This window comes from Pleurodeles waltl, chromosome 3_1, assembly GCF_031143425.1.
Source record: "Pleurodeles waltl isolate 20211129_DDA chromosome 3_1, aPleWal1.hap1.20221129, whole genome shotgun sequence".
Taxonomy (NCBI): Eukaryota; Metazoa; Chordata; class Amphibia; order Caudata; family Salamandridae; genus Pleurodeles; species Pleurodeles waltl.
In genome coordinates this window covers 1,116,097,243-1,116,113,609 of record NC_090440.1, presented here as the reverse complement: position 1 = coordinate 1,116,113,609, position 16,367 = coordinate 1,116,097,243, and the positions used below count along the sequence as shown (strand labels likewise).

The following is a 16,367-nucleotide window of genomic DNA, read 5'->3' as shown; positions in this document are numbered from 1 at the left end:
TAACGGTATATTGCTTTCCATAATCTGACATTGCAGGGAAAAGTTACAGAGTAAAACGTAGAGAAAAATTGATGTTTTTTTCACCTCAATTTCAATATTTTTCTCTTTCAGCTGTTATTTTCTGTAGGAAACCCTTGTAGGATCTACACAAATGACCCCTTGCTGAATTCAGAATGTTCTCTACTTTTCAGAAATGGTTAGGTTTCTGAGATCCAGCATTGGTTTCATGCTCATTCCTGTCACTGACTGGAAGGAGGCTGAAAGCACAAAAAATTGCAAAAATGGGGTATGCCCCAGTAAAATGCCAAAATTGTGTTGAAAAATTGGGTTTTCTGATTCAAGTCTGCCTGTTCCTGAAAGCTAGGAAGCTGCTGAGTTTAGCACTACAAACCCTTTGTTGATGACATTTTCAGGGGGAAATCCACAAGCCTTCTTCTGCAGCCACTTTTTCCATTTTTTAAAAAAAAAACTAAATTTTCACTGTATTTTGGCCAATTTCTTGGCCTCCTTCAAGGGAACCCACAAAGTCTGGGTACCTCTAGAATCCCTAGGATGTTGGAAAAAAAGGACGCAAATTTGGCATGGGTAGCTTATGTGGACAAAAAGTTATGAGGGCCTAAGCGCGAACTGCCCCAAATAGGCAAAAAAAGGCCTGGCACAGGAGGGGGAAAAGGCCTGGCAGCGAAGGGGTTAAGTTCTTCATTTGTTTCCAACTGCTTACTGCTTCCTAGCCAGTGAGAGCGGGCGGAAGTGCGTGTGCGTCGGGCAGCTGTTTCCGGACAGCCCCCCTGTGCTAGTGGGACCGGTGTTGACGCTGCCGGTTGCCAGGGTGATGATGCTGGCGGGAAGGAGTCCAAGGCCCTGCTAGCGCCAATGGCGGCCCCCGATCCAGCGCTCCCTCCCGGGCTGGCAGTCACAGTGAGCGGCACCGCGCAGCGTCATGTGCAGAAGAAGAAAAAGGTGCTGAACGCTGAAGAGACCGAGCTCTATGAGTTGGCACAGGCTGCCGGCGTAGGCTTGGACCCAGAGCTCTTCCGGTGAGGGGTTTTCTTTGAAAAGAAAAGGTGCAGTGGCAACGGGGTGTTGGGGAAGGCAAAACCAAGTCATGGCAGTGATCACAGGGAGATGACACCCCTGCAGTAGTGGGCCACAAATGCTGGATTTCTGCCGCGGGTCTCACGTCTCCTCGCTTCGTGAATCTCGTAAACGCTGGGGCGTTTTACATTGCTCTTCTGGACTTGTAGTACTGAATTCATATTAAGACGGGACATATAGGTGCTAGAATGTAAACTAAAAAATAAAGCCTATACTGAAGTCTCAAATTGAGATAGCACGTAGGAGGACTTTAAAAATGGACACTGAACTGAGCAATATTCTACCGTTTTACGGGAGGTAATGTTTACAGGCTGTTCGTTCCTTCCGCTTGCATGGACATGAGTTTACATTCGAAAAGTTCTACAAGCAGTATCCATTCCTGCCTGGTGCCAGTTTCTGATTTATTGGTGAAGAGAAGCTCCCCGTCTACCAATTTTTCGGAATTGCAGGTAATATTGGATACGGGCTCAGAGTCAGTGGTATGTTGGGCGTCTGCTGTTAAGCACTAGCTACCTTCAGAAGCACCAGCTGAACCTGTTGAAAAATCATAGTATTTTCCTATTTATCAGTCAAATACAAATGGTAGTGGGGCCAAGGAGGGAGCAAGAAACAAAGGTGTGATTGACTAGGAGTTGTAGCCATTGAAGACATTGGGTGGTGACAGAGAAGAGGGGGGCTCACAGGGTTATGTGTATAGTGGCAGATGGAAAGATGTAGGTGAATTGGACAATGACTGGAGATACCGCGCAGACGTAGGATAGAAACGCAATGGCCGCCGTTAGAGAGGGAATAGGAAAGATAGCAACAGAATGTTAGAAGGGGCTGATTCAAATCTTTAAGCAGACTGTATAGCCTGTGGAGAAAAAATCGTCAGAGGCCCAGTAGCAGGAGAGTGATGGGGACAACAGTGACATCATGATGGTAGAGCGAGGTACATGGCCGTCCTGGTTCCGAAAGTGGCATCGATCAGACACATTTTATTTGCAGTTATATAGCATTTTAGTACATTAAGTGTAATTGACAGCTGTCCATCCATGTAGCTTGCTGCGTGCTACCTCTTGCAGTCTTGCATTTGTGGCCATCTTACTCCATGCCATTATAGACACTGTTTCCAATCCGGGGCTTTTGTTAGACAGCCAAATGAGCTTTTGGTCTTTAATTGCTTCCCTGGTGAGCATCATCAGCAAAAAAATGTTTCTCTGCCATAGGAAAGAAGCATTGGCAGAGCCATTGGCTCGCCACTGAATTTGAGGTCTGGCATTAGCCAATACCTTTTTATTTGATTAAAATATGTATATATTATGCGTGCATATAAGAAGTTTAACAACCTCTCGTCATCCAGTGGTCTGTTATGTAATTCACACTTTAATTCGACCCTCTAAGCATACAGCCTAGTTAAGCCACTGGATAACTTCACTTTCAGTGACTGCATTTTGCTCTCTCATCAGGATCACATCCGCATGCAAGCTAGGTCCCTTCATTGCCAGTGTTTTTGTTTCCACTTTATTTTTGCCTTAGCGTTACCTTTTGTGTTTATTTCTGATGTGATAGCTGGATGTTTCTGATGCACATTCCTTCTTCATCACACCCCATCTCCTGCCAGTGCTGTTGTAATTTTTCATTTTAGAGTGTTTTGCTTTTCTGACTGCTGATATTTCACAGCATTCCAGATTGTGTCCATTTGAAACAGTTCTGTATTATCTTTCTTTCTTTCATTCTTTTCCCTTCTTTCCATTTATTTTATTTTTTCTTTTATTCTTCACTTTAATTTTTTTTCTTTTTTTCTATTTTTCTTTCCCTATCTTCTTTCTTTTTTTTTTTTCGTGCTTCCTTTGCTTTCTTTTCCTTTCTTTCTTTTCCCCTCCTTTTTTCTTTCTTGCATTTCCTCTTTTCTTTCTCTTTCCTTCTTTCTTTTTTGCCTGCCGCCTTTTCTTTTTCAAAGGCAAGAGGCTAGCTACCAAAGCCAGGCTGATTGACTTGTTTAGGTCTGTGCTACCAAATACATTTTGATTGTACTAAAATTAGTATAACATAGTTACTGAAAGGGGTTTCAGCCAGACTCCATTATTTAGGCTGCGATTGGGGTAATTTAAACTTGTTTTCCTCCCACTCCAGCATACATTAAGGGGTAATGGATAAGTCCACTTCAGCAATTGACTGACTTTACTATGAGTTGCAGCATGCTGCCCTTTCACAAGGAACACATCTCCACGCAAAGTATTTATTTTCAGTGCCAAGGAATACTACAGTAATATGCCTGTGTTTTAGACCAAAACGTTTTTGCCAGTAAGAAATTACTTTTATTTATTTATTTTTAGATTGGTGAGGTCCTGGCATGTTCTCAAACAGTAAAGACTAAAAGCCCTGAATCTGTAATCTCTGTGGGAGGGACTGATGGGAAAGCCTTTGATGGGGCTTCACTGAGTTAATGTATTAACCTCCTGGAGACATTGTCACTTTAAGAGGCCTTACTATGATCTACGCAGAGAGAGAGGGCAGTCTAATAATGTGCAGCAATTGTAGATGTGTTTTGAAAAAAACATTTATATAACCCTGGGCTTTTAATTGGGCTAGAGGAGGGACGTTTACTTACAGTTAATTATCATGCACCTTTTCAAATGTGTGAGTAAGATGTAATGCCGATCCACACTAGCCTTCATAACATTGTACCTTGCTGGACTGTAATGGTTATGTGCTGTGGCTTCTATCTTGTTGGGTGTACATTGGTTAACGAAATTTAATTAAAAAAAATGTCAGTTAAAAAATGTCCTTCTAACCTACTGTTTTTAGAACATTTTCTCAAAATACAACATGTCCGTTTTGCATTATAGCCTTTTTGGTGAATGAGTTCAACTCTTAATCTATTTTGTTATCAGGAACTTTGCCTTGGGGATTGCTATAGATACAGGCACAATTTCCTTTCGAGTCCTCCTCCTCGTGTACGGTCTGCACAACTTGGATCCTGTCTGCTAGTATCTGTGTCAAGTGCCTACCGTATGATTCTTTCAGAAGGCCTTGATCGTGTGGTTGTCCATGTAGGGTTCATTGTTCGTCTAGAAATGTCACTCGCAGTTTAGTCTCCAACATCACTATTTGTCATATAGAAATTTATTATAGATCTGAAAGAGCGTTTGTTAAAACCTACTCCTTCAGAACCGTTTTTTTTTCCATGAACAGCTGCTGAACACCATTTCTTTGTTTTTTAATGCGCCCCGTCTCTTAACTGGGTAAAAGAGAGCCTGCTTTGCTTACAAAACAACTGAAATTTACACAAATTAAAATATCGTTGTTTGCTTGCCAACTTTGACTTCTGGATAGTGGAGCACTGGGACAATCTACTGCGCATGCACATTATTGATACCTTCACCAGTGTGGGAAGCTAAATACCCCCTGTTAGAAATTGGGTCTGTAAATTAGCAGAGGTATACACCTTTGTCCAAGTAGGCACCACAATCCTCGTCAGGGTAAGTCCCAACACAATCCAAATTATCGTGTGCTCACGCTCTGCTAGTTCGGCACAGAGCAAGCAGGCTTAATTTGGAAGGCAATGTGTAAAGTATTTGTGCAATAACTCATACAGTAACAGTGCAAACACCACAAAAAGTACTCCACACCAATAAAAAAAATAGATAATATTTATCTGAATAAAATAAGATCAGAAAAACAAAAATCTAATATGCACAAGTCGACATATCACTTTTTAAAGGTTTAACTGAGTCCCAATCCCTAAGAATCAGTTTTTTAAAATATTTTGGTAACACACAGTACCTGGGATGCTTAAAAAAATGATGTATGGGGGTGAGGAGGAGATGCGTTGAAAAATAAGGCAATGCGCCAGATTTTTCTGTGCGGCACAGACTATGTGTTGTTTCTTTCCACGGTGATGTGTTGATTTCCAGGAGCGCATTCTTGGTTCCTCACTGTGATGCAGAGATATTTTGACACCCAGGGGCGCTGCGTTGAAAATCCTTGATGCGCTGGTAGAAGGAGCAGGCGCTGCGCTGATCGTGTAGGCGATGCAGTAGTTTTTTGTTTTTTTTCCACCGCGAGGCAGCTGCTGCGCTGATTTCTGCAGACATTGCCTCGAATTTCGGACGCACAGGGATTTTCTTATCTGGGGTGAAGTCTTTTTGGCCCTGACACTTCCGAACAGGAGGTAAGTTCAATCCAAGCCCGTGAAGAGCAATTGTGGGGAAGGCAGAGTCCTTCCAACAGCGTCAGAGGCCATCAGGCAGAAGGGCAACAAGCAGGGCTACAGTCTTTCTCAGCAAAGCAGTCCAGATGAGTCCTTTGGGCAGCCAGGCAGTCCCTCTGACAGAGTACAGGTGTAGATCCAGAAGCGTCTGATTTGGTGTGGTCAGAGACCCAGTATACATACCCAAAAATGCTTTTGAAGTGGGTGAAACTTCAAAGAGTGGTTTTGAAGTGCACAAGTTCCCCGTTCAGCCCAGGCCTGTCTGCTAGGATCCCTGTGGGGGTTATCAGTCCTTTGTGTGAGGGCAGGCCACTGGCCTTTGAAGTGTAAGAGAGAGAGAGAGCCCCTACACCCTTCTTGCCCAGGGAGTCCCATTCAGTATGCAGATGTGACGGAATGTCCTGTGTTTATGGTTGTCTGGGTGGAATGCACAAGGAGAGCTGTCAACCCGCACAGACCAGACGTGAATTGGAGACAGGCTGTAAGGCACAGATGGCAGTAAGTGCAAAGAAATGCCCACTTTTTAAAAGTGGCATTTCTAAAATAGTAACATAAAATCCATCTTCACCAGTAAGCAGGATTTTCTATTACCATTCTGGCCATACTAAAGATGACAGGGCTGCTTCTTTCGGATAAGCACCTAGCACTTAAAAGTATATAAGGGCACTTCTAATTCTGGCCCATGAGAGGAGCAGGCCTCACAGTAGTGGAAAATGAATTTGTGAGTTTTCCCTTACCAGGACATGTAAAACACACAAGTACATGTTCTTCCTTTTACTTACATAGCACCCTCCCCTATGGGGTATCAAGGGCCTACTTAGGGGTGACTTGCATGTAGAACAAACATTCGCAATGCAGTAGGTCTCGGCTTTGCTGGAGTTAGAGCTATTGGCGTTGCAAATGCATAACTGGATTTTCTTTGCCACATAAATTGGTCAACCCTGCTGCATAGTTTGGGCCTCTCTGCCACATAATACCAGTGGCCCTGCATATAACTAAACCACTTCTATTTACCTTCTTCCTCTGTCTTCATCAAAAATGAAAATATTGCCATTATTTTATTATAGTTTTTATATTAATATTTTGGGGTGACCTAAACAGAGAGAGCACATCGTGCGGTGAGTTATGGGCAAAAATGTTTTGTAAAAGGAATGCCCCTCAAAGCATTATGGGGTGAGTTTCCAAGTGTAGCAAATATTGTAGTATCTTGACTGTAATGCTCAGAACAACCACTAGAGGGCACCACTATAAAAATAACATTTGTAAGAAACATTGTCATGTAACCTCTTAGTCTGCCCCTAATGGCCATAACCACACAAAAACAGAATGGCAAAACTTAATGCAGTGTAACCATATATTTAACCCATAGAGGGTGCAGTGCTTTACACCTTTTCAGGCCTACTAGAATACTATTACAAACAAACCCCTTGAAACACAAACTGCGCCGAGTTGTAAAACGAAAGTCCCAGCCATGAGAAAACTTAAAAAGACAGTGACTGGTGGTGGAAGGAGGGGTGTTATTATTTTGCAGTCTGTTGTGAGGGGATATTTTGCAGTCCCCTCCACCCCCTCTCCCCCCCCCCCCCCCCCAGCCTAGTGTGAGGACCCAGAAGTGCCTTAGCCAGAGTGTGTCTTGTTGAAAATTTTGATGGTGGCCCCATTGACCTAGGTCCACCACACAGTGAGTTATGGGCAAACATGTTTTGTAAAAGGAATGCACCGCAAAGCATTATGGGGCAAGATTCCTAGTGCAGCACATATTGCAGTATCTTGATTGTAATGCTCAGAACAGCCCCTAGAGGACACCATAATGAAAACAGCATTTGTAAGAAACATGGTCATGTAACCATATAGTCAGCCCCTAGAGGGCATAACGACATGAAAACAGAATGGCAGAAAGTAATGCAGTGTAACCATATATGTAATCCCAAGAGGACATAGTGCCTTACACATTTTCAGGCCTAGCAGGCCTACTGCAATACTATTACAAACAAGGCCCTTAAAACACAAACTACGTTCAGCTGTAAAACAAAAGTTCCAGCCATGAGAGAGCTTAAAGAGACATTGAGTGGTGGGATATACATGACCACAAATATATATATTCACACAGGGTTGTGGAATATATCAAAGTATCTACTTGTCCATGGGACAAGTTGCTTCTTAAATCTACTTGTCTGGTGAAAAAAAAATCTACTTGCCCCGTTGGTGTCATGTAGTGCGGCGACAAATTACGGCAGCAATCTCATTATCTAAGAGCTCTGATAATAGTCTCTCTGATTATCCCAGGGCTAATGCTATAGTAGGGCTTGAATACTTGCAATTTAAGTTCCTACTGTAGCAATTTTCTTATTTTGCCACCTTTCCGCAGCTCTACATACTGGCGCTGGAGGAAGCAGTAAGCAATAGTTACAGGGCTGGAGTACTTTTGAGTCTGCAAACCTACTAACTTGAACGTATTAAGGATTTTCACCACCTCTTCTCTAATCTTTTCCCATAATGAGAAAGTTGGAAAATTACTCCTGACAAGTGCAGAAGTAGAATTCTTCCAGGGTTTTGAAAAAAGTGGCTGGAGGGAAAGGAAAGTGAACTTGTAAACGCTCAAAAGATTTTTCACGAACAAATCTACACATGCACATGCTTGTGCCAAAATACAGTTTGCAAATATTTTCTAGGAGTACGATTTCCTCATCTACCTGTGTAAGTTCTTGTGAATTCATGAAAGCCTCTAATTCAAAGACATATACCAGGGGTGCGCTTTTGTGACTTTCTTTAAGAATCGGGTCCCTAATTAGGTCTGACGTTATCAAAGACATTTTGTTTTTATTTAACTTTTATTTCTCTAATGGGCAGTTTTACTGTGACAGATCGCATTATGAACTTCCACAAGGAGCATATTGGCACACACATTCGTTTTGTTCAGTGCCAGGAACCACTGCGGCAAAAAGTGGTGTAACAAGACTGGATGGTCCCCCTCCTGCAAAGAACATGGAGGCCCACCCCTCCAGACTCACTCAGGGAAGGTGCTGAGCTGAGGAGGCCCCCTGGACGGGTGCTGCAGGGCCTTTCATACACTGGTGGCAATGTGTGCTTTTTGAGACCAAAACCTTTTTTCCTTTTTGCCAGAAATTGTTACAATGGTGAGAGCCTGGCAGCTCCCACAAAAATAAAGTGTTACAAAAGCCATGTTAAAACAAGACAGGTATTGGGGAAATCAAGAGTCACAAAAAAATGTTGACTCGGTTAGCTTTGCCAGTGCTTATTTATTTTCATATTTTCCATAATCTTGTTGAAAATGGTTACACTGATTTTCCATTAGGAATATTTTTTGGAAATACAAGCATGCATCAACACATTTTACTAAATGATGTTTTTAATTAATTAACCATAAATACAAGTTCAAACAGTATTAACATATGGACACACATACTAACTCAACTGCAAACAGTTCCCTTCTCTGTAACCTGGCCGCCAAAGGGTTTGTGCTCCAGGGAGTTGGGCCTACTTTTCCCAAGAACAATTTTATTTATTATATATATATATATATATATATATATATATATATATATATATATATATATATATCCACGCACACATACACTAAACAACTCATTAGTATGAAACTTTGAGACACTGGAGATGCATAGACGTGGTGAACGGGAGACATCACCCAATGCTTAATTTGATCCGGTGGTTGCCAGTGGGCAAGAGAGGGAAACGCACCCAAAAGGGAAAGACGTAGGAAGTGAAAGTTAGAAAACTCATAAAAGAAGAAAGCAGGAACCCACAAGAGAGCCAAAGGGGCACAGAGTGTCTGGCAATGGATTAAAGAGGCCAGGGTTGGATTCAAGAGTATGCGACCTTGCTATTTGGAGCATTGACATTTAATAGCACCGGTGTGTAATTATGTTGTCTGGTATGGATTTATGTGGAGTGGCTTTGATTGTAACTATGTGTAATGATGTTGAATTATATTGTGTGGAGTGGAATTATGTAGGTTAGAGTGAAATTGTGTGGCATGGAATTGTTTTACCATTATGTGGTATTGTGTGTAGTGGAATTATGTTGAGTGTGTTTGTGTATCATGTAGTGTAACTGTGGCGTGGTATGTGTTGTGGCGTGAAGGGGGTTTATGTGGTGTGGCATTGAATTATATAGCATGATGTGTAATTTTGTGGTGTGTAGTGGAATTGTGTGTCGTGAACAGGAATTATGTGGCTTGGTGTAGAATTATGCGGTTTGGAGTGGAATTGTGTGGACTGGAATTATGTTGAGTGGTGTGGAATTGTGTGGTGTTGAATCGTGTGGTGTTTGACAAGGGCCAGTAAAGCAAGTCAAAATGAGTGACTTGTAAGCAGGGATGGTACTTCTGCCAGTTAAATGTTAAAATCTTCTATTACTGAATGGGCAGTAAGCAACATACATTTTATAGCATATAAATCCCATGTAAAAACAATGGTATAGTTGGAAGTGTGTGTTTAATACTCAAATCCATCAGGGTTTAGGAATAATAAACAGACCACTACGTGCACCGTGCCAGCTAGCAGCACAGCACCATATATAATTTTGAACATACTGGTGCAGAATCAACCATATTAAATGTATGTAGTGTTTTGCTAAATATGCAACAATTGGAGCTGTAAAAGGCCGATAGAGCATCTGAAATCACAAGCCCTTGAGGAGAGACGAGATGACTGCACTACTTCACGTTGTGTAAACATCTGAACAGAAGTTGGAAAAGAATGCTAGAAAAAAGAAAATAGTTTATTTTAACCGAATGAAAAGTATTACAAGCGTTATTGCCTTGCATTTCAACGAGCAGAGCAGCTTGAGAAGATTTGTGCTCCCAATAAAAGAGATGAGCAATGCCCTGTGTGCAATGTTGTGAGTGCTGGCAGGGAGGGGCCCTGGAGAGAAAGACCCAAGCTGCCATGCAAGGCTGTGCCAGTTTCACATCATTGCTTCTAGGTTTAGCTACATTCTACCGGAAAGGGCATATTGTAGCTTTCGTGAATAGTGAGCTAAACGACTGGGTGTTTCTTTTGTAAAATAAGCTTATTTTAGGAGCCAGAGATAAGAGGACAGCATGGAATAAAGCTGAAACCAATGTCGGCGACATGGGAGGAACGGAATGCTGCAATGAAATGCAGGCAGCTACTAGCCTAAAACACCCACAGTGAAAGGGGAGCAAAAAAGAAATAACAAAAATAGTTTGTCACAGCAACAGATAAAACCAAAGTGGAATAATACAGTAGTTGGTCACTGCTCTGAAACAGAAAAAAGAAGGGAGAAAAAGGCAGAACTGACCATTAGCGAACAAGAATTTTTAAAGGACACTTCACCCAACAAATTAAATTGCTTTAAGCCATATGAAGCATACTAAAAGTATACACGAGGTCGAACGCTTACACTTGACCTAAAAAGGGGAGCTTAAGGCTTGGCAAGTAGTTTAATATGCCAAGTCGAAGTGGCAGTATAACAGCACACACAAGGGGCTTCTTATGTGAGTGGCAAAATCAGTGCTGCAAGCCCACCTGTAGCATTTAATTTACAGACCCTGGGCACCTCTAGTGCACTGTACTAGGGACGTATAAGTAAATTAAATACGGCAATTGGGTAAGAACCAATGTTACCATGTTTATGGGAGTGAGCACATGCACTTTAGCACTTGTCAGCAGTGGTAAAGTGCTCAGTATCCTAAAACCAGCAAGACCGGGTCAGAAAAATGAAGAGGCAGGCAAAAAGTTGAGGGGGATGACCATCCTAAGGAGGTCAGGTCTAACACCCGCTCTTCAAAAATGCAACATGCACCAGCAAGTAGACTTTTTGATCCAGAGGTGGAGACCGGTTTGGATATGTTTGTGTGTGTGACCAATAATAGTTGTGCACATTTGCATCTTGCTCAGTGAGGCATCTAGATTCTGAGAGATTCCTGCCCAGAAAGATACTACGGTCTGTTTTTTCATAGATTCTTCCTCAAGTCATTTAGAAGTTGAGCTCTTTTTAAACTGCCCTTGAATCCTATTGCACCATACAGACTAGATCATTTTATAGACATTCTCGACCTTCTTCTCTTCGTTGTCTCTTCAGTAAAATTTCACATAGTGAGTGGGTGTTATGCACCTCCCATCGTTTACATTGCTGCTAATAACTGCACATATTCGGCTTTCTTTAATAAATGCCCCATTCCTGCAGCATGAAGACAATTCACTTAATAGTACCATAAGATTATTTGGCTTAGATTTTTTTAATTGGGCCATTGCCTAAGGAACTAACGTGTTGGGCAGTCTTATATTTTTTGTTTGCCACTTGTCCAGCTTTTGTACTCAGACATATTATTGAAGATATTTGGAATCTGTTGGTGCACACAGAGACTTAGAACTAGGGTGAAATAAAAGTTACTCAATTTAATTTAAGGTTTAGCTTTACAGACAAAATATATCTATCTATAGTAAAGTTCTGGGATATGAGGGCAAGCATTTGTCCTTTAGTATCTGAGCATACATTTCATGATGTGCCATAATACGTGAATCAGTATTTCCTATAAGTGGGTACCATAGCAGATATGTTTTTTTTATGACTTGGGTGTACACATTTGAGTCTTAATTCCCCACTGTTAGACGTCATACTATAGAGAGAAGCCCATGCTATAAGCATGGACGTCATTGGTGTTGGGGTCATTGTTTCAGTGCTGCAATATGATTTTTATCAACAGATGATCCGGTGATGGACCCACATAGTCAGTCCACTTGACTTAAGAAGACCCCATCTTCACCCAGATCTTCCTGCTTCCTTAATCAAACGCTATTGGATAGCCTCATCCTTCCCTTCTCTATAGAAATATGTGTTTTGGAACCAAGTAGTGCTGTCTGGGTGGGGGGGTAGAAATGGCTTACATTTGAATATCATTTCTTTTTAGAGCTAAATATATATTGTAGGAGGCTGGCCTGGCTTATAGTGGGTACCTTGTGGTACTTAAACCTTGTGCCAGGTCCAATTATCCCTCATTAGTAGATAGTGTTCTAGCAGGTTAGGCTGATAGAGGTAGCTATAGTCGAGCAGCTTAGGCTGAACTAGGAGACATGCAAAGCTCCTACTATACCACTTATATCTTAAAGCACTATATCACAAGAAAACACAATAATAAGAGTTACTAAAAATAAAGGTACTTTATTTTAGTGACAATATGCCAAAAGATTCTCAGAGGATATACTCCCTTAGGAGGTAAGTAGTCACCACACAAACCAAACTCAGGTGAGTAAACAGTTAGAAAAGTAGTGCAAACACGGTAGAACACAATAGAATGCAATGGGAGACAATAGGCCTAGGGGCAACACAAACCATATACTACAAAAGTGGAATGCGAACCACGAATGGACCTCAGGCCTAGTGTAGTGTGTAGAGGGTCGCTGGGAGTGTAAGAAAACACTAGGGGTGTCCAAGATACCCCTCCCCAAGACCCTGAAAAGTAGGAGTAAAGTTACCCTACTACCCCAGAAAGACAGTAAAGTCGAGATAGGGGATTCTGCAAAGGCAACAACTGACTGCAAAGCACTGAAGACGGATTCCTGGACCTGAGGACCTGCAAAGGAAGAGTCAAGTAAGTGTCCGGGGGGGGAGAAGGGGCAGGTGCCCACTAAACCCTGGGTGAAGGTGTAAAAGGGCTGCCTCTGGGTGGAAGAAGCCGAAGATTCTGCAACAACGGAAGGTGCAAGGAACTTCTCCTTTGGTCAGAAGATGTCCCACGGCGTGCTGGAGGATGCAGAGTTGTTTCCAAGCAGAAAGACCGCAAACAAGCCTTGCTAGCTGCAAGAGTAGCAGTTGAAGGTTTTGGATGCTGCCAGGGCCCAGGAAGGACCAGGAGGTCGCCCCTTGGAGGAGGAGACAAAGGGGGCGCTCAGCAACACGGAGAGCCCACGCAGAAGCAGGCAGCACCCGCAGAAGCACCTGACCAGGCATTCAGAAGATCTGAGCACAGTGGTCGTCTCAGCACATCAAAAGAGGGTCCCACGAAGTCGGAGTCCAACTCAGTGAGTTGGGCAATGCAGGAGAGAGTGCTGGGGACCTGGGCTAGGCTGTGCACAAAGGAAGTCTTGCAAAAGTGCACATGAGCCCTAGCAGCTGCAGTTCACGCAGTACAGAGGATTACTGTCAGTTGTGGGAGGCAAGGACTTACCTCCATCAAATTTGGACAGAAGGGCCACTTGACTGTCAGGGACACTTGGATCCAGCTCCTGTGTTCTAGGGACCACGTTCGTCAAGATGAGGGGACCCAGAGGACCGGTGATGCAGAAGTTTGGTGCCTGCCTTGGCAGGAGGAAGATTCCGTCGGCCCACGGGAGATTTCTTCTTGGCTTCCAGTGCAGGGTGAAGGCAGACAGCCCTCAGAGAATGCACCACCTGGAAATAGTCGAGAAAGCCAGCAGGATGAGGCGCTACAATGTTGCTGGTAGTCTTCTTGCTAATTTGTTGCGGTTTTGCAGGCGTCCTGGAGCAGTCAGCGGTCGATCCTTGGCAGAAGTCGAAGAGAGAAGTGCAGAGGAACTCTGGTGAGCTCTTGCATTCGTTATCTAATGAGAAACCCACAGGAGAGACCCTAAATAGCCCTCAGAGGAGCTTGAAAAAGATGGCCACAGCACACAGAGTATATAGTCCAATGGTGTGACAGGGATAAATATCCCTGATAGTATATTGATGAAGTGAAAGGTAGACTGGAGTCCAAGGTCTTGTTTTGCAGATGTTGTCTTTAATTGTAGATGCTAGAGATCATAGTGTCATCAACGAGATACAGCCAACACGTGTTTCGTCACACAAGTGACTTCATCAAGGCTGGGCCATCTGGACAGAATGGTACGTGACAAAGGTAGGTAGCGAAGGAGCCCCGTGATCAGTTAGCTGGGCTCCAGAAAGTCAATTGTTGCTTTTAGGAATGGACCTATCGGTAATGTGCCTGGGTAGGGTAATGAACCCGTAAGAAAGGGGCAGTAATGGTAGGCCCTGATAAGCCTGTGGTCGGGAGCCTGAGAAGTTGTGGAGTATGGCACCAAGTAATCGGAACGTTGTAAATGAAGCCCTCAGAGGAGGATTGGCTACAGAGAGAGCTAAGCACATATCAGGAGGGGTCTCTGACGTCACCTGCTGGCACTGGCCACTCTGAGGTCTCCATTGTGCCCTCACACCTCTGCATACAAGATGGCAGAGATCTGGGACACACTGGAGGAGCGGTGGGCACCTCTCCTGGGGAGATCCTGGTCAGTGGAGTGGTCACTCCCCTTTCCTTTGTCCAGTTTCGTGCCAGAGCAGGGTTGGGGGGGATCCCTGAACCGGTGTAGACTGGCTTATGCAAGGAGGGCACCAACTGTGCCCTTCAAAGCATTTCCAGAGGTCAGGAGAGGCTACTCCTCTCAGGCCCTTAACACCTATTTCCAAAGGGAGAGGGTGTAACACCCTCTCTCAGAAGAAATCCTTTGTTCTGCCTTCCTGGGACTGGGCTGCCCAGGCACCAGGGGGGCAGAAACCTGTCTGATGGTTGGCAGCAGCGGTAGCTGCAGAGAAAACCCCAGAGAGTTTGTTTGGCAGTACCCGGGCTCCATGCTGGAGCCCCGGGGATGCATGGAGTTGTCCCCCCAATACCAGAATGGTATTGGGGTGACAATTCCATGATCCTAGACATGTTACATGGCCATGTTCGGAGTTACCATTGTGACGCTACATATTGGTATTGACCTATATGTAGTTCACGCATGTAATGGTGTCCCCGCACTCACAAAGTCCGGGGAAATTGCCCTGAACAATGTGGGGGCACCTTGGCTAGTGCCAGGGTGCCCTCACACTAAGTCACTTTGCACCTAACCTTCACTAAGTGAGGGTTAGACATCTAGGTGACTTATAAGTTACTTAAGTGCAGTGTAAAATGGCTGTGAAATAACGTGGACGTTATTTCACTCAGGCTGCAGTGGCAGTCCTGTGTAAGAATTGTCTGAGCTCCCTATGGGTGGCAAAAGAAATGCTGCAGCCCATAGGGATCTCCTGGAACCCCAATACCATGGGTACCTAGGTACCATATACTAGGGAATTATAAGGGTGTTCCAGTGTGCCAATGAGAATTGGTAAAATTAGTCACTAGCCTGCACTAACAAATTTAGAAAGCAGAGAGAGCATAAACACTGAGGTTCTGGTTAGCATAGCCTCAGTGATAGTTAGGCAGCACACAGGGAACACACACAGGGCACACTTTATGAGCACTGGGGTCCTGGCTAGCAGGATCCCAGTGACACAGGCAAAAACAAACATACATACAAGTAGAAAATGGGGGTAACATGCCAGACACGATGGTACTTTCCTACATGTATATTCTACAAGTAGGAGGCAATCTTCTAGGACACCATTTCTCAACTGGAGTTGTATAAAGTCGTTTTTTGCATCACATAATCTAAATTGATTGCTGTGAAATTTGTCAGATCTCACTAAGGAGTAGCAATGCCTCACATGCTACATTCAATGGCTGGACTGTTATGCGAGTGAAATAGTGTTTCCTTCCTTTTAGAGAGTCCTACAAAGTACACAGACGGGCAACTATTTCTCATTGTCAACAGGTGTTGCTTGCTATCAAGTTTCTAGTTTTATTGTGAAGATCCGATACCATGTGGGTGAATTGTCCGGAATCAAATTGTGGGCGAGCATCGCTGTTTTCCTTTCAGTTAGGAGGGTAGTTTAGGGACTGTAAGGAAATGCCTCCTTGGCATGGTTACCCCCTGACTTTTTGCCTTTGCTGATGCTATGTTTTGATTTCAAAGTGTGCTGAGGCCTGCTAACCAGGCCCCAGCAACAGTGTTCTTTCCCTAACCTGTACTTTTGTTTACACAATTGGCACACCCCTGGCATCCAGGTAAGTCCCTTGTAACTGGTACCCCTGGTACCAAGGGCCCTGATGCCAGGGAAGGTCTCTAAGGGCTGCAGCATATCTTATGCCACCCTGGGGACCCCTCACTCAGCACAGACACACTGCTTGCCAGCTTGTGTGTGCTGGTGAGGACAAAACGAGTAAGTCGACATGCCACTCCCCTCAGGGTGCCATGCC

At 43.7% G+C, this 16,367-nt stretch overlaps 1 protein-coding gene across 1 annotated transcript in view; it reads left to right on the top strand.

Annotated features, from left to right (window-relative positions):
* Window positions 1-745: 745 nt before the first annotated feature.
* The window catches only part of LOC138285000 (mitotic-spindle organizing protein 2B-like), a 32,648-nt gene continuing 17,026 nt past the window's right edge, over window positions 746-16,367 (top strand). Inside the window, exon 1 of the mRNA XM_069224400.1 lies at window positions 746-1,037. Coding sequence (XP_069080501.1) covers window positions 874-1,037 — 164 coding nt within the window. The 5' untranslated portion in view covers window positions 746-873. The remainder of the gene's footprint in view (window positions 1,038-16,367) is intronic.